This window comes from Rhinatrema bivittatum, chromosome 3 (genome assembly GCF_901001135.1).
Source record: "Rhinatrema bivittatum chromosome 3, aRhiBiv1.1, whole genome shotgun sequence".
NCBI lineage: Eukaryota > Metazoa > Chordata > Amphibia > Gymnophiona > Rhinatrematidae > Rhinatrema > Rhinatrema bivittatum.
In genome coordinates, this window is record NC_042617.1 from 174,299,385 (window position 1) to 174,317,827 (window position 18,443).

General features: G+C 40.8%; 1 protein-coding gene across 1 annotated transcript in view; it reads left to right on the forward strand.

Annotated features, from left to right (window-relative positions):
- Positions 1-18,443, forward strand: part of SMYD3 (SET and MYND domain containing 3) — a 1,539,893-nt gene that overhangs the window by 1,237,560 nt on the left and 283,890 nt on the right. Inside the window, exons 6-7 of the mRNA XM_029593951.1 lie at positions 10,001-10,068; positions 14,314-14,416. Coding sequence (XP_029449811.1) covers positions 10,001-10,068; positions 14,314-14,416 — 171 coding nt within the window. The remainder of the gene's footprint in view (positions 1-10,000; positions 10,069-14,313; positions 14,417-18,443) is intronic.

The window sequence follows — 18,443 nt, forward strand, 5'->3', positions numbered from 1 at the left end:
CACAGTGCGTAAAGGCAGGTGAGGGAATTTTATAATAGGCGCAAATCTGTAATTTCTTTATTAAGACATGAAGCTTCCAGAACTTGCCCTTCTACAATGCTCTCCATACCTTCTACTCGGTGGCCGAAATCTCCTAACTTGGATCGGAACTCCGACAGCGTCTCATGCATTTCCGTTTTGATGGATTTTATGTCTTTCTGAATCTCCTGAAACCAGAGCCAAAAATCTTCCCTCGTAGGTTTGGAGCTCTGCCCAGAAGCTCTGACCACTGTTGTCCCTGTATCTTCTGTTTCTGGAGGCATATTGTCGTCCGCCATAACGTCTGCACCCGGCTCCATCCTTTCTTGCAAGGCCGCAAATCGCGAGCCCCCAGCCTCATAAGAGAATGCTTTTAAATCAATCGATTTCTTCCGGAACGACATCCAGCACACTGTTACAATCTCAAGGCACTATTACAAGCTATAGCTGAACCTCGATTGCGCTGATATATTTTATTTATTTATTTATTTAAAATAATTTATATACCGGAGGTTCCTGTATAATATACATATCACCCCAGTTCACAAAGAACAGTAACTATCGCTACAAATAGCGGTTTACATAGAACAGAATAAAAGAAGTTTTACATTGAACAAAAACTAAGTAACAAGTTTTTACATTGAAGTCAGCATGTGTAAATTTCTGATTAACAAAGGAAGAAAAAAAAATAGATCTGAATAACTCGTTGTGGGCTTGAAAAGACTTTTCTTCGTGTTCTTGGCTCTAGGAGAAAGCTTGTTTGAAAAGCCAAGTCTTAAGTTTCCCTTTAAATGTAGAGTGGCATGGTTCCAAACGAAGGTCTGGAGGGAGCGAGTTCCAAAGTGAAGGGCCCGCTGTGGATAATGCACGTTTCCTCAGAACGGATTTCGCAGGTTGTGTGATTAGTCTGTTCTGATAGGCGCTTCTGGTTGGTTTCACAGATGTGTGTAATTGAATTTGGAATGTTAGGTTGAGAGGTGCGATGTTGTGTAAGGCCTTATGTATCATCATTAGAGACTTGAACTGGATCCTGTAGTTAATTGGAAGCCAGTGGAGATGGTGGAGAATTGGGGTGATATGATCTCTCTTTTTGGCATTTGATAGAATTCTTGCAGAGGCGTTTAGGACCATCTGAAGTGGTTTGATGGTGCATGCTGGAAGGCCTAGGAGGAGAGAGTTACAGTAATCCAGCTTTGGGAGTATGATGGCTTGTAAAACCATGCGGAAGTCTCTGTATAGGAGGAGAGGTTTGAGTTTCTTTAATGTTTGAAGTTTAAAGAAACATTCTTTTGTTGTGTTGTTGACGAATTTGTTGAGACTGAGTCTGTTGTCTATGATGACTCCCAGGTCTCTAACTTGTTGCGTGGTGGAGAGCCCTGCGGTGACCGGATGTTGATTAGTGTTAGAATGTGAGGAAGGGGTATAGTTTTCAGGAGTTATAATGAGGATTTCAGTTTTGTTTTTGTTTAGAACCAAGTTGAGGCTGGTGAGTAGATTGTTGATAGCTGACAGACATTTATTCCAGAATGATATGGCTTTGTGTATGGAATCTTCTATAGGGATGAGGATTTGAATATCATCCGCGTATAGGTAATGTCTTAGCTTAAGGTTAGTGAGAAGTTGACAAAGTGGGAGTAGATAAATATTGAAAAGAGTCGGGGAGAGGGATGATCCTTGTGGTACCCCCCTTTTGGATTCGATGGTGTGGGACTCTTTGTTATTTATCTTGACCTTGTATGTTCTGTTCTCCAAAAACGATTTGAACCAGTTAAAAGCTACTCCTGCAATGCCGATGTCTATTAGGCGTTGCAGGAGGCATGAGTGGTTAACGGTATCAAACGCTGATGAAAGATCCAGGAGAGCGAGGAGGCAAGGTTGGCCCTTTTCTAGGTTGAAAATGATAGTGTCTGATAATGATGTTAATAATGATTCGGTATTCATAGACTTACGAAAGCCAAATTGGTTTGAGGTGAGGATGTTGTTTTCGTCAAGATATTCTGTAAGTTGTTTGTTTACAACTTTCTCCATAACTCTGGCAATCAACGGGAGGTTTGCTATGGGTCTAAAGTTTGCTGGGTCTGAGGTGGGTAAGTTGGGTTTTTTGAGGAGCGGCTTGAGCATGGCTAACTTGAGTTGGTTCGGGACATGTCCTTGAGAGAAGGAGCAGTTAATAATGTCTGCTAAAGGTTTGGCTATGGTGTTGGAGATCAGACACAGTTTGTTGTATGGAATATGGTCTGATGGATGGGAGGATGGTTTTATCTTCTTGAGAATATTCTCTATTTCTAGAGTGGATGTGAGCTCAAAAGTGTTGAGCACTGTTAGTGAAGTGTTAGGTTGTTTGACGTTTGGGTGCGATGGTTGTTGACCTGTTGGGAGTGGTGGTTGAGCGGTTGAATGAGGTGTTTGTTGAGTGGGTGATTGCGAAGATTGGGGGGTAAGGTTGATTACGTGTTTTGGATGTGTAGATGGTCCCTTGAGGGGGGCTAGAAGTGAAGTGATTTTGTTGTCGAAGTAGTCTGCCAGTTCGTTCGCTTTATTGAGTGCTTGATCGTCTGGAATGGTAGGTGCCGGGGGTTTTGTGAGGGTTGATACATAGGAGAATAGAGCTCTTGAATCAAAAATGAGGTGGTGTATTTTTTTGGAGAAGAATATTCTCTTTGTTGTGTTGATGTTGTTTCTGTATGAGTTAAGGCATGATTTGTAGATGAGGAGGGTGGTTGTAGATGGGTTTTTTTCGCCAATTTTGTTCCTTGCATCTCAACTCGTGTTTATGTTTTTTTAGCTCCGGTGTGAACCAGGGTCTCCTGTTGTCTTTGTTTGGATTGATAGATTTAGTTGTCATGGGGCAAATTTGATCTGCAACCTTTTTAGTGATGTTGGTCCATGATGAAGTTGCTGAGTTTACGTCGGATAGGTCTAGGTGCTCAAGTTCCTTGGCTAGGTGTTCACCGAGTTGGTCTCCTGAGCACTGTTTCCTAAGCGATATAGTTATAAGTTGTGTGGATTGTGGTGGAAGTTCTTTTATTTTTAAAACCGATGATATAATTCGATGGTCTGACCAAGGTATTGGAGTGGTGTGGGTTGTGATACCTTCGTTTATAAAGATAAGGTCCAGCGTATGGCCTGCTTTGTGGGTTGGTTCAGTCACTATTTGTCTGAAACCCATATTGTTGAGAGAGGAGAGAAAAGTTTTACAGTTGGTAGAATGAGTTTGGATATCTACGTGCAGATTAAAATCTCCCATGAGGATGGTAGGTTTCGTGGAATTTAGGTGTTTTGCTGTAAGTTCTATGATGGAGGATGGGTCAGCTTCCAGTATTCCGGGGGGAGCATAGATTAGGCCGATAGTCAGATGTTTTGAGTTGAATAGGGCAAATTCAATCTTTGATATGTTATTGGAAGTCTGCAAAGTCAGACCCAGTGTTTTTTTGGCTGCGAGGAGAAGTCCACCTCCTCTTTTTTTAGGTCTGGGAATAGAGAGAACATCGTAATCGTGTATGGGTAACTGATTTATTAGTGCAGTGTCGGAGGGTTTTAACCAGGTTTCTGTGATAGCACAGATGTCAGGTTTTGTATCGGATAGGTAGTCGTTGAATATATGACTTTTCTTAGCGATCGATTGCGCATTAATCAATGTGAGTGAGAAGAGAGTTAGTCCAAGGAATTGAGTGAGTGGTGTCAGCAAGATGGGCCTGAGCCTCTGTTGACGATTGTGTTGGGGGGGGGAAAGGGGCTTTGGTATTCTCCATTTGGGATTGTGGATGATGGGAATTGTGAGGGGGTGCATATTGTGATGTAAGTGGCTGAAGTGGAAGACTGTAGGAATTGTTACGGTCAAAAGGAGTGCTAGGCGAATGCAGTCTGAAGAGAGCTGGATGAATGTGGTTTGAAGAGTGCTAGGCGGATAATGTTAGAAGAGTGCTGTATGTATGATGGGCGTATGTTGGGCGAGTGCAGTCCGGAGAAAGATGGGCGAATGTTAAGCGGAAGCTTAAAGACGACTTGGTGGTATTGAGTGGACGTATAATGAGATGTTAAAGATCCTCTGAGGAGTCTGCTGGCAAATCTGGAAATTCTGCAAGCTTTCTTTGTGAAGTTGGTTTGGATTGTGCAGATCAGGGGCTTGGAGTCTCTGGTGCCACTACCTACCTGAATGTGGTTTGGTTTACCAGTTCTTTTGTAGAAAGCTGGGGCTTGAAAGTTAAAGCCGTTCTTTAGTGATGTTTGTGCTTTGATTTGTTGGTGTTGATATGTTGAATGAGCTGGTAGGAGGGCAGACAAAGCTGGAATGGAATTATAGAATCCGACCTAAGACCAGGATGTAGACTCGGGGCTTCCTCGGGGCCGCGCCGAAGGGGCGAGACAAAGGGGCAGGCCCCTTTGTCGCGCTCCTTCGGCGCGCGACGCCGGCGCGCGACGCCGGAGTGTGAAGATTTTTAAAAGTCCCTCTGCAGCTTGATTGGCTGTTCGCGTTGGTGGGCGGGCCTTGGTATCGTGGGGCTGCCGCTAAGCCGCGGGATCGACGGTCAGGCTCGCCGGGGGGAAGGGAATTTAAAAGGCCTTACCCCGACGGGTCTGGGCGCCGATCGCGAAGGCCTCCCTTCGTGATCGCTGTAGCGGTTGCAGCTTTAGGTTAGTAGGGGCAGCAGGAGCTAGTTAGAAACGGCGCCGGAGGGTGAAGATTTTTTTTTTTTTTTTTTTATAGCAAAGATTGTGAGAAGTGTGAGGGGAGCTATCGCCTTAAGCGACCATGCTGTAGGGATGACGTCACTTCCCCCCGGAGCTCCTGGATTTTAGACTAAGTATCAATGGAGTAGGATTGAGGGGCTGTAAAGTTCATGCAACAATAAATCTCTTCCTGAGTGTGGGTTTTTGTGGTCACCGCATTTCAAAAAAGATATAGTTGCAATGGAGATGGTTCAAAGAAGGGCGACCAAAATGATAAAAGGGATGGAATAGCTCCCCTTTGAGGAAAGGCTGAAGAGGTTAGGGCTGTTCAGCTTGGAGAAGAGACGGCTGAGGGGTGATATGATAGAGATCTTTAAAATAATGAGAGGTCTTGAACGAGTAGATGTGAATCGGTTATTTACATTTTCGGATAATAGAAGGACTAGGGGGCACTCCATGAAGTTAGCAAGTAGCACATTTAAGACTGATTGGAGAAAATTATTTTTCACTCAATGCACAATTAAGCTCTAGAATTTGTTGCTAGAGGATGTGGTTAGTGCAGTTGGGTTTAAAAAAGATTTGGATAAGTTCTTGGAGGAGAAATCTATTTAACTGCTATTAATCAAGTTGACTTAGGGAATAGCCACTGCTATTAATTGCATCAGTAGCATGGGATCTTCTTGGTGTTTGGGTACTTGGCAGGTTCTTGTGGCCTGGTTTGGCCTCTGTTGGAAACACGATGTTGGGCTTGATGGACCCTTGGTCTGACCGAGAATGGCAATTTCTTATGTTCTTATGTCTAGAGCTAGGTCCTTCAATCCCCCCTGGTTCATTAGCCTGTACTCCCCCCTGTTAACCCAGACCCCTCAAACACTTTAGAGATGCCTGGAAATAGTTTTATTAACACTTACACCTCCTCCATAGCAGAAGTAAATTTCCACTCAAATATACCTAGGCGTGTGCGCAGGAGTGTAGGTACTTACACACAGATCTCTTCACCCTGCTGCAGAACACCGATAGCATGCCAACATTCCGCCCCATTGTTGTTCGATGTGAGATATTCATGCATCAGGACTTGAGCACACATGCGGGCAGCTTTTAAAATCGAGTGGACACGCACATGTCCTACATGTACGTACATCTCTAAGTTTTGCTGCATGCCCGGTTTTTAAAATTCACCTTTAAGTGCATAAATAGGCTTTTGAAAATGTTTGTGATATATGCTACTTTTAAGATGCATAACTATGCCTATTGGGGTAGATTTTCTAAATCTACGCGCGCGCATACTATTGTTCGCGCACCAGGCTCTGCGCGCGCAAGGGGGTGCACATTTGTGCAACTTGTTCGCGTCGAGCCCTTGCGTGTGCTGAGCCCTGCGCGCGCTGCCTGTTCCCTCTGGAGGGAACTTTCCTTCTATCCCCCCGCACCTTCCCCTCCCTAGCCCACCCCCCTGGCCCTATCTAACCCTTCCCCCTACCTTTGTTGGCAAACTCTGCACGTGCCAGCGGGCTGCTGGCGCACCATCACCCAACCCGGGGGCTGGTCCAGAGGCCTCGAACACGCCCCAGGGACAGCACCACGCCCCCGACACGCCCCCATGGAACGACCCGAAAATCGCGCCGCCCACCCGGCACGCCCCTCTTGCGAAGCCCCGGGACTTGTGCGTGTCCCGGGGCTTGTGCGCGCCGCCGAGCCTATGGAAAATAGGCTCGGCGCGCGCAGGGGGTTTTAAAAGTGTTACGCGCATAACTTATGCGCATAACCCTTTTAAAATCTGGCCAATTGTGTGTAAGTTCATCCACACATATTGTGCACTTGATAGAGTAGGTATAATTTTACACGAGTGAGTTAGTTCATGTACCACAGCACTTTTGTGTGCATTTTTAATCAAACGTATGTGCATAAGTTCACTTTGAAAATTTGGGTTAAAGTCTGTATCTAAAAGATACATATAGACTTCACCCCTCTGCATTCAATTACAAAATCATAGTGTGTCATAGCAATAGTAGCTAGAAGTAAATGAGTGCCAGTGCTAGGCTTTATTCCCTTATAATGCAATTTATTTATTTATTTTATTTATTTATTTAAACACTTTTCTATGCCGTTGCTAAGTTATATACCATCGCAACGGTTTACAAATAGGCACATAGACTAAGGTATGTAATGTAGGTTATCGTACATTCTAACAGGTACCAATAAAGTTCAGTTACAATTTCATAAATAAAATCAATATTTGAGCAAGGTTGGTCTAGTCTAGGTATATTATTGAGTTACTATCTCTTTGAGATATTACTTCTTAAATGTAGAATTGAATAAAATAATTCTCATCTGTGTTTCCGTGTTCTTTCATTCTCTACCCTCCAGACTCTTTAGTGAAGGCTTTTTTAAAGAGCCATGTTTTTAAATTTTTCTTAAAAGTTTTGAGATTATTCTGTAATCTGAGTTCAGGGGGCATCGTGTTCCATAGTATGGGCCCAGCCAATGATAAAGCCCTTTCTCTCACTTGGGTTAATTTTGCTGACTTTACTGAAGGGATTGTTAGTAGTGCTTTGTTTGCTGAGCAGAGGTTTCTTTGTGGGACGTGTACTCGTAAGGCTGTGTTTAGCCAGTCTGCTTCTTTATCATATATTAGTTTGTGTATGGTACATAAAGCCTTGTATTTTATCCTGTATTCGATGGGCAACCAATGTAAGTCTGCTAGAGTTTCAGTTATATGGTCTCTCCTCTTTTTTCCCGTCAGTATTCTAGCTGCAGTATTTTGAAGTATCTGGAGTGGTCTTATTGATGTGCTTGGGAGTCCTAGTAAGAGTGCATTGCAGTAGTCAGTGCTGGAAAAGATAAGTGTTTGTAATACTGTTCTGAAGTAGGCAGGTGTGAGTAATGGTTTCAATCTTCTGAGGATCATAAGTTTTGCGTAGCCTTCTCTTACTTTTATAGATATGTGTTGCTTCAGGTTGATTTCTGGGTCCATTATTACTCCCAGATTCCTTACTTTTTCGGCTAGCTCAATTGTCTGGTTATTTCTTAGAGTTATCGGTGTTTGAATGATTTCTGTATGTTTTCTCTCAAGGTGAAGGAATTCAGTTTTGTCAATGTTGATAACCAGTTCCATTTGCTTTTGTAGTTGTTTAATTATGTCTAGGTACATGTTAGCTAGACTTAATGTTTTTTCAATTGTGTCGTTTATTGGTAGAATTAATTGAATGTCGTCTGCCAGCAGATGACATAAGGGTAGCATATATATGTTAAAGAGGGTAGCAGATAGCACTGAACCCTGGGATACTCCTGTTTCAAGTTTAAATTTTTTTGATAATGTGTTTTTTATCTGGACTTAAAAGAACCTATTGTTTAGGTAGGATCTGAACCAGTTTATTGTTTTGTCACGTAATCCAATTTCTTCAAGTCTTTTTAGTAGTATTTTGTGGTTTACTGTATCAAAGGCTGCAGATAAGTCGAGCATTATAAGGATGTAATGTTTACTGTTATCAAAACCTCTTAGTATGTTGTCTGTTAGTGAGAGAAGTAATGTCTTGGTGCTGTAGTGTTTTCGGAAGCCGTGTTGTGAGGGGTACAGTATGCTATTATTGTCTAGGTGTTTGACTAGCTGTTTCTGTACTGTTTTCTCAATTAATTTAGCTAATAAAGGGAGGTTTGAGACTGGGCGGTAGTTATTGAGGATTAGTGGGTCACTGTTTTTCTTTTTGATGATTGGTTTTATGATTGCCCCTTTCAGTGTCTCTGGCATTAATCCTTCAGTTAGGGATAGGTTTATGATATTAGATAGTGTTGGGGTTACTACATTGGTAATCTTTTTTATCTCAGTTGTTGGTATTGTATGGATTTTGTGTGGAGCAGGGTTTATATTTTTTATCATTGATTCAACTTCTTGTTCTGATATTTCTATAAATGAGGACCATATGTTAACATCTCTTTTTTGCTTTACGATTGCTTGTTTGCTGTTTTTTGGGAGTTTGTTTCTTAGGTTTAATATTTTGTCACTAAATAATTTGGCTAATTCGTTGCATTTTGATTCAGGAAGACATTGAGGTAATTCTTGTTTGTCATTTGTGAGATTTGTTACTATGGAGAATAAGGTTCTTGGGTTATTGGCAAACTTTTCTATTTTATTGGAATAGTATTATTTTTTAGTATTAAGGATCAGTTGTTTGTAGAAAACTAGATGTTTCCTGAATTTGGTTAGGTTTTCGGTTGTCTTCTGTTTTCTCCAGTTGTTTTCAAATTTTCTGAGCTTTCTTTTTGCATCTTTTCTTTTTGCTTTATGCCAGTGGTTATTTTGTTTTGTTTCTTTGATAGTTATTGTTTTGGTGGGGTTTATTTCATCGGCTATCTTTTTAACTGAGTCTAACCAAAGTTCCGTAGCTGAGTTACAATCATTGAGCTTTATGTCTTTCAGTTCTTCTTCTAATTTGTCCTTTAGTTCATCGTTGTTATAGGGTGGTCGATATTTAAATTGTATGGGATTATGAGTTTGTATGGTCTGAGGATTGAGAATATTAATATTGGACTGAATAAGGAGGTGGTCAGACCAAGGAATTTGTGTGTAGCTTGTAGCTAAGTGTTGTAAATAGTTGCTATTTATGAATGTTAGATCAAGTGAGTGTCCGGCTCTGTGTGTTGGTTTATCGGTTATTAGTGAAAACCCTAGTGCTGTCATGGCATCCATTAGTGTCTGGCATGTGTTAGAAAGGGGTTGGATGTCCATGTGTAGATTAAAGTCACCTAACACTATGGTAGGTTTAGAGGTGTTTAGGTGTGTTGTCAGAAACTCGATTAGTGGTGACATATTTAGCTCTAGTAAACTAGGTGGGCAGTATATAAGGCATATTTGTATATTGTTGGTGTTGAAGATGGCAATTTCATGGTTAGATGGAGGTATTATTGGGATTAGTTTACATTTAAAAGCTTTTTCGATAATTAGTAGTAGGCCGCCTCCACGTTTATTTATTCTTGGGACTGAGAAAACCTCATAATTTTTGTGTACGATTTGATTTTTTAAGACTACATCAGATTTTTTTAACCATGATTCTGTAATTGCAACAAAGTTGGGTTTATTGTCATACAGTAGGTCGGAGATGTTTGGGAATTTTTTAGTGATTGATTGAGCATTTACTAAGATAAATGTTAACATTAGTAAGTTATTTAGAGTTGTGGTGTTTGATTTGGTCGTTCTTATTATCTGTACCAGGTTGTTACTTAAATGCCCTATGTTGTATTCTTTAAGGATTTTTTAAAGTTCTTTCATTTAAGCCTGAATAATAATAATCTTAAACCTGTTGGTTTTGTTTTACAGGTGACCTGTAACAGTTTTACCATCAGTGATGGAGAAATGCAGGAAGTTGGTGTTGGCCTCTATCCCAGGTAGTATAAACACTTCAATTTAATATTACAAACTAATTCTTTTCTCTTGGTAGCTAGAGGGGCTACTGAAAAAGGAAGCACCATATAGCATAGAGGCAATTTTGAAACTCCCTGCTGGACTGCAAACTCATTCCTAACAGGAAATGGCTCATGGGGTTCATTTAAATCTGCTATGTTCATCTTTCGAATCAAATAAACAACCTTGGCAGTCTGTTTAATGCTTGTCTCTTTCCTCCCGCATATTGCTTCTTTCTCCCTGACATCTCACCTTCACCTTCTCAATATCTCTCAAAATATGTCCTATATCATTCAAGCATGGGGCTCACCAGATGCTTTATTTCTATTTTTTCATGGTATCCTTCCTCTCACCTCCTACAAAACACAGCATCACACCTGATCCTCTGCTTGCTCCACTGGGGATATGTTTTCTATCTTTAAAAAAAAAAAATTGATACTTTGTACATGTTAGGAATAAAAAGACAAAATCCAGAAATGACTGAAAAATAATAAATAGCAAATTATATGAAATCCATCTATGAATAATATAACAGGGTAGCTAATAATTTTTGTCTTTGTAGTGACCTCATATAATGCCGCTAGAGGCTACAAGCTTTTTGAATGAAGCTCTAGAAGGCACTAGGGCTTTTCTAATCATTGGTCACGGCAAGTCAGTGCTTCTTCAATGAGAAGCTATCATGCACATATCTATAGAATAGTCTTAAGTCCACCTTTTAGTCAAGTATCTGTTAGGTCTTTATGTTACCAGTCTGTGTGTAGTACACAATCAGGTCATGCCGGGCCTTTTTTTGATAAGATGTCTTGTTCTGTCTGACACTGCAATGTTTCGGAAGACACTCCTTCTTCAGGGAAACAGAAAATGCTTAATGCCAGCTAGTTACGACTGGTGAACAACTTGATCTATGTAGAACAGTCAATGCGTGCACCCCCTTGTGCACGCCAACCCCAGATTTTATAACATGCGCGCGCCTGCTATAAAATCGGGCGTATATGTGCATGTGCCGGGTATCGCGCGCACATGTAGGCCATGCGTCTATGTTTTAAAATCCTGCCCAATATGTGCACACCAAGAATAATGTGCTCATAATGTTTTAATGTACACATTAAAGTGGTCTGGAAAAAGATTAGTGTGAGCACGCTAATAGTAGTACGTCTGCATATTTAAATAAAAGAACATCAGATACAAATGAGACTTTAGCATGTACAAGGTAAAGAGCATGGCATGCTTTTCCCACAGTATTTACGAGTGCTTGCTAATAACCTGAAATGTAAAATCTGCCTTGGACTGGTATTAACTTGTCAACATACACACTATTGAAAAGGCTCAACTAATTGCAAACAGAAGGCCTGCAAAATGAAGGTCATGTACAGGAAATAGCTGTACCCATAAACCCTTGAGGATGAATACCTTTGACCATACTTTTTTTGCCAAACCAAAACACAGCCAACACGTTCTTTTTCTGGAATTCTTACACATGTACCTAAATATGTATTCTCAGACAAATGTGGTATACATCACAGAGCCTCTTCAAGTCTTGTGTCACACTTATTTATTTTATTTATTTATTTAAAGGTTTTTATATACCGATAGCCGTTTGCATATCGTATCGGTTTACAGATAACATATAACATGATAGAGAAAATACATGGAATGATTTGGTTACATGGCATGGTAAAAAGGGGGGGGGGTACAAAAACATGGTAATCAGAGAGTATAAGGTGTTGAGGGAAAAATATATATGTGAATATAAAATATAAACATATACAGAACTATGCACACATTACACGGTATGGTCTGAGAGGGTGTCACTTCACAGTTTATAAAGCACACGTCACAGTTTATAAAGCAGTCTGCAAGATATTTGTAACCTGCCCAGCATATGGGAATGCTGAGAGGTAAATAAATGTAATAAAATAAAAAACTAAATAATAACATGATTGACATGATCACTGCTGGCTTAGTTGTGGTTGGTCAGTCCAAGGAGAACTGCAGGTGTTTTGAGGCTTCAACTTGAATAGCAGTTTTTGAAGGGGATCCCAGCCTCACCCTTTGACTAGTCACAAAAGAAGGGGATCTCCTTCCAAGGAGACTCCCTCAATACACACATTTCTAGCCAGTGAGTCCCTCCAGTCCTTCCTCGCATGTCCCCCTTCCTCCAATGTAAAAAGAATGTTTTCACATGGCACCAGCAGGATGGGGAGTCATGGAGGAAAGGGATAGAATAGCACAGACAGAGAAAGAACTGACAGAGGAGACATTACCAACACACACTTAGTACTTCAAAAATAAGATTAACTTGAGAGAAAGCAAATGTAAGTCCAAGCAATAGGTTACCAAATGACAACCATCTTTGCTGCCATTGACATTGTTAATGCAATCATAGACTACTGTAGGCATTTGGATGCTTGCATCCTAATAGCAGTCTGAGTTTCAAAAGCTTTTATGGACTCACCATTTATTTTTATTTGAGTGCAGAGCTCTTTTCTGTGATCTTTGAGAGACTAGTAGAGTGTGTGGTCCAGCCATTGTGGTGTTTACACTACAGGGTGGTCATGGGGGGGTGGGCGGGGGGGATGATCAGATGTCTGTGCCCTTCTGAGTTCAGGTGTATGGATTCTTCCCTGGGTTGTCCCCTTTCATGCTCCCTTCTCTACCCAACGGCATCCCCTCACACCACTCTTTGAAGATCCTTCACAACAGAAGATAGATGGTTATAATTTTTTTTCATTATTTATTTAATTTGATTGACTGCTAATTGATCAAATTTGGCTCTCCTGCAACTTTCTTCTCCTTTCATCTCCAGTCTTTGAGTGTAGTAGCTCTCCTACTTTTCTACTCAGCATTGACAAACAAACCCCCATTTATCACTGTTCTAAAGGGTATACAGCTAAACTTGGCAAATGGGGTTGTTTGTCAAAGCTGAGTAAAGAAGTAGGAGAGCTACTAGACTCAAAGACTGAAGGAGCAAAGAGGAAAAAAGGAAAAAAAAAAGAAGGAAAAGTAACCTGGGTAGAAGTGAAAAAAGGCTCGTTCATTTTTTGCTGGATGCCTAAAGGAGTCAGAGGAAACTGCTGGGCAAAAAAACCCCAAAAACAATAACAACTAAATTAATTAAAAATATATATATTATAAGTTTTTTTCTCTGTGTTTGGATAAATTTTTTTTTCAATTTTTTATGCCTTTCAACCAAGCCTGAAAGCCTTACAGCATTGATTCTGTCCATCTGTCTAGAGCAAGATAACGTACAATAATTCACTAATTGGGGCCAAAACGGGGCAAGGTGAAGTGTTGTCCTGATACCTAAACTACTGAAAATGACCATAAATCTGATAGTCCACTAGGGGTGACCCATTATTTATGATGAGAGGTGTCCAGATAAATCACATTCCAAATTGTAGCTTCTTACCTTTCAGAATGTCTTGTACTTGTGCCCAGTCATCATTTCTGAAAAAAGATATTTTACAGATTCAAAATATTACACCAGAAATATTGCAATTGAATTTATAACTGTAGTTCACTATTATACACTAGAAACAAAGATTTAAAAAATTATATAAAACAAGACGAGACAAACAAGTAAATGAAATGAACATGTTATTTGTGGGGTTCAGCTTGGGCTAGGGTTATAGCTAGAGTTAGGGCTTTGGGTTAGGAAAAGGGTAAGGGGTTAGGGGCTAAGTTTAGGGTTAGGAAGCTCTTAGCAGAATGTATCCCATGTAAAACAGATGTCCTCATTCGTTATTAATGGAAACGAGTCTCCTAAACCTCATCTTTTGAAACCTATCATTCAGTAGTCAATTATTAGGGGTTTAACTTAATCAGTCAATTGCCTGAAGGTTTATCTATGTTTGTCAGTGCTCTTAGATAACCCAGTAGGAGTTGGGTCTCCTGCTAAATAATATTGGGGCAAGAGTACATACCATTTCATCTGCAGATAAGGTCCCCATTGAACCTTGTCTCTGACCCTCTGGGGGTGAAGTACACCCGCTGCTGACAATGTGCATATGGTTTTCTCTTGGGGAGAAAACAGTGGGCTGGAGAAAGAAAGCATTGTGAAATCCTCCAGCCTGTTTTCAACAGCCTTACCTCACATACTTTGCACCTGCCAAGCACGCAGAATGCATAGTATGTGAGATATGCGGCTGTCGTAGATTTTCGAAGGGAAATACTGCTGCCTCTCTAAGAATGTGTTCTCAATATTTATCAGTTTTCTTTTTCCTTTCCAGCATGTCTCTATTGAATCACAGTTGTGACCCAAACTGTGTGATTGTTTTTGAAGGGCGGTGTCTCCTCCTTCGCACAATCAGAGAGATCCAGCTTGGTGAAGAGGTACAGTACCCTAATTAACTTGTCCACCCTTCCAGGCCCCTGAACAACTTCCAGATTTAGTTCTACCAGCCCAAGAGCTGAATGATATATTGGTACTACGGCCTCATATACTTGTAGCTATCAAGGAGAGGATGATAAATGGAGTCATCTTTTCATACTGGATCGGTCTGTATGTCAAAATTCCTCATAAATCACCCAAGCTCAATTGATCATTCTGCATCCATATCTCTTCCTCCTCCTCCACCAATCCTGTTTTAGGAATCTTACTGCTTAGCTTGTTTTATGAAAGAAAACATGTGTATGTTGTCGGTTCATCCGTATGTTTGTGAAATGTGAGATTGTGTGACACCACAGGCGAGGACCAGCGTTATCGGAGGTGCTGCCTGAAGACCCCAGTGCAGATGAGAGTTGGGAAAGAGGTGGAATCTCCGGGTGGAGCTCTCTCTCTCCCTCAGTTTTGCTCCTCTCTTCCCTTTCTCCTGAATTGGAAAGGGAAACTGGACTGTAAATGAGTCACCCCCCAGAGATGCAGCAGGGGTAGAGCAGCAGAAGTGGCAGTGGCCACTGGACCAGAGAGGAGGAGGCAACTGCCGTTGTTACCCTTTCTTCCTCACAAGGGTAACACTTTGGCCCTGCTTCACATTTTTCTCCCATCAGGGATCTGGGCAAGAGCCAGTGGGTGCCCCAGTAAGCGTGCAAGACCTGGCCTCCTGCGTTCCCTCTTTTCCTGCAGCAGCAACTACAGCTGCTTTCCACTCTGCGAGGCGGCTGTCGTGGCATGGAGCTGCAGGACTTGCCCACCTCCCCGCCAGAACTATGGGGACCTGTCAAACTGCAATCAGAAGAATCTGAGCCAAGTGCCTGGGCTGGGCCTTGCAGCTGGAATTATGCCATGCACAACTGGGGAAATGGAAGTTTAGAGAGGGCTACCTGCTCCTGACTCTGTGTCAGTTCCCTGCTTTAAAACACTGGCTCAGTTCTTCTAAAATAATTTTTAGATTCAGCAATCAAAATAACTGTGTTTTATTCAAAGAACAGACACTTTTAAGTTACCATGTTACTCTGGACTTCTTTTCGTTTGAACTCATCTAACCCAAAGAAAACACTTATAAGGGGAAATGCACCATTAACTAATCATAGGAATAATAATCGTTTGGCAGTTGCAAAATATATTCCCACATTAAATCCTTTCACTTGCAATGAAAGATGAATTTCCTTTCTTGGGCACTTTATAAGAAATACGACTTGTAGAAAGCCTCCTGATAGAACTCTGATTTGTTTTAATACAGTCAAAAAATTAAGGGCTACATTTTCCGAACATTGTAAGGCAGTTAGACATCTAAAATGCGCACGTAGACAGCAGGTGAGGTTGATTCAATGACTATCAGATTTTCTAACATCTACAGTTTGCATTTACATATGCTTAGATGTATAATTGTAGAGGAGCATCTAGACATGTAGTCCTTGTCCTGGCTGTACAGATGTAATTTTCCAAACACTTGTGAATTGATTAAATCTGTTAAAGCTGTTTCAGTTTAACTGAAATTTGGCTTTCTCATGCAATATCTTTTGACAAATAATAATTCTATGAGGCCACAGGGGATATTTGGGGGGGGGGGGGGGTCTCAGAGAGTCTCCCCAGAGTCTTTCAAATCAGATCCCTCATCCAACAGTTGAAGTACTTTTTACCGTCCTCTCTAACGGGCCAGGTTACAACAGAGAAATAGGGAAATATAATTATGTGCAGTGTGTTGTACATAATTAACTTAATTCATCAAGTTACTGAAGCTTGATTTAGTGCCGGAACTGCATTTAGAAGATTGACCACTTTAGTGCATCGGCCTATTTGTGTGATAACTTGTGCTATATATTATGTCATACATTATTTATTCTGCTTTCAGAAAATAATGCTTATTGCAGGATAAGTCATTGTTCAGATGTTTTCACAAAAGAAAAAAGGCAATAATTCCCACCCTCAAGAATTATTGCCGAACTCAACTTGCAACCCTCCTTCCAATGCTCCCAACCCCCTACCACTGCCGTCATTGCCATTGCGCCTTCTTCCGCATGACCATGGCCACTGTTGCTATGAATATTTCTCCTTCACCACCATGGCTATCACTCCTACCACCACAACCATAGCCGTGGTCATTTCTCCTTCCTCCTCCAGCCACTACTAATCCTTTTTCCTTCCACAGCAGAGCTAAATGGGTGATACTGAGGAAAACTGGGAGAAACATTACATTTTACATGGTGCTGTGAATCCCCACATGCTCACTGTCCTCTTGGCAGTCCTGCCTTCTCCTTCCTTGGAGCGAGGGGGAAAGGACTGCAGAGGGTACTGTGAGAGCGTATTGGTTCATAGTCCCACACATGGTATAATATTTCTCCCACCTTTTGTCAGCAGTGCCTATAAATCTCATAATCTTAATCATATTGTTTGCAGTTTGCAAGGTTGCTAGTGATATTCTTGAGAGCGGACGGTTCCCAGTCAGCATTGATGTGGCCTGGATTCCACTCTCTTACTCCTCAGCAAAATTAATAAATAAGCAGTAATGCAGTTAGCCATAACTTACATATTTTGCAAGTAGATAAAATAATGTGAGCAGAAATAAATGGTACTTTTTTTTTTTTTTTTTTGCACAAACTGCAGTTACCCATAATCCCTTAGAACTGGAGCATATGTACTGCAATTAAGTACATTCTCTGATCATGCTTCAGTTGAAGATGGGTTATGATCTTTGTAAATTGTTACATATATTCCTGTATACACCATTTTTTTCTAATTTTAGATAATCTAACCTGTGTCTGGGTGATTTATAATTCAGATATTTTATTCACAAGGAAAACCATGGGTAGGTATAGACTGAATCTAGGTTAGCTATGACCCATTGCCTATTTCTCCTGTGCAAACAATGTGCATAATATAGCATCTTACTACTCATTATATCCATTAAAACTATACAAAAAAGGGTTTTAGGAATGAATGGCAAATGTTTCTCTGCAAGTATTATTTTTTACCCATATTCCCTCTAGAACTGGAGGATTATTACTGATAAACAGTGCAGGGCAACACTTTTATTCTAGTTAAAAAGAGGTTATGAGTAAGAAAGCTTTGTGTCAATGAATGTTTCACACATGCTTGAAATTCACATACGTAGTTATACAAAATATAAGCCACACATTATAACTATTGTTCAAGCACTGAATTTATACAAAGAAAAGAAGGTGGGATAATAGGTTGCATCAAGTCTGTGATTCCTGTGAAAACAATAAGGGCATCTTAACACAAGTTATATTTTCTGAAACTTGATTGCATGATGGTTTCAAGGGATAGCTGGCAGATTTTTGTTTTCCTTCTGAAGCAATTTTGCCTCAATCCCCATGAACCAGAGCATTACTCCTGGAAAGTGGTGTGACTCTGGATTTTTTGCTCCAGTTCCAGAGGCTTTTAAGGTAAGAAAACTAAAACAAAAAAGACTTCTTCAATTCATGAAACCCTTTTTTTTTTTTTAAATGTAGTTTCAGATGAGAATATAAGAACAGCCAAGCTGGCATAAGCCAGTGCTTGATCTAGCTCAGCCTCCTATCTCTGATCAGTGGCCCCAGAGTTGCGGCGTGCCGTCATGGTCGGTTCTGATGCGTGCAGAGAAAAACAGGAGATGGACTGCAAGCCGGCCACTGTGGTTTGCAGATCACCCAGAAACAATATTAGGCCCTGCCCCTCTTATCTCTATGAAAACAATGTCTGAATTATGAGGCACCATGCCACATGCTATATTTTCTGAAATGAACCAAAAAGAAGGTTTCAGAAATTCTTGACAATTGTTTTTATTTGTATAGGAATTGTACCACAAGCTACCTTGAACTGGAAGATTATTACTGAAAAGCACTGTGGCTCAACACTTTATTTTGTTCAGAAGAGATTATGGGCAAGCATAACATCTTTGCACCAATAAAAAGCCTCTCTTCTGCTGAAAAAAATGTAATAATTTTGCTAGGTAAACATGAATACGTTACTGTGGTT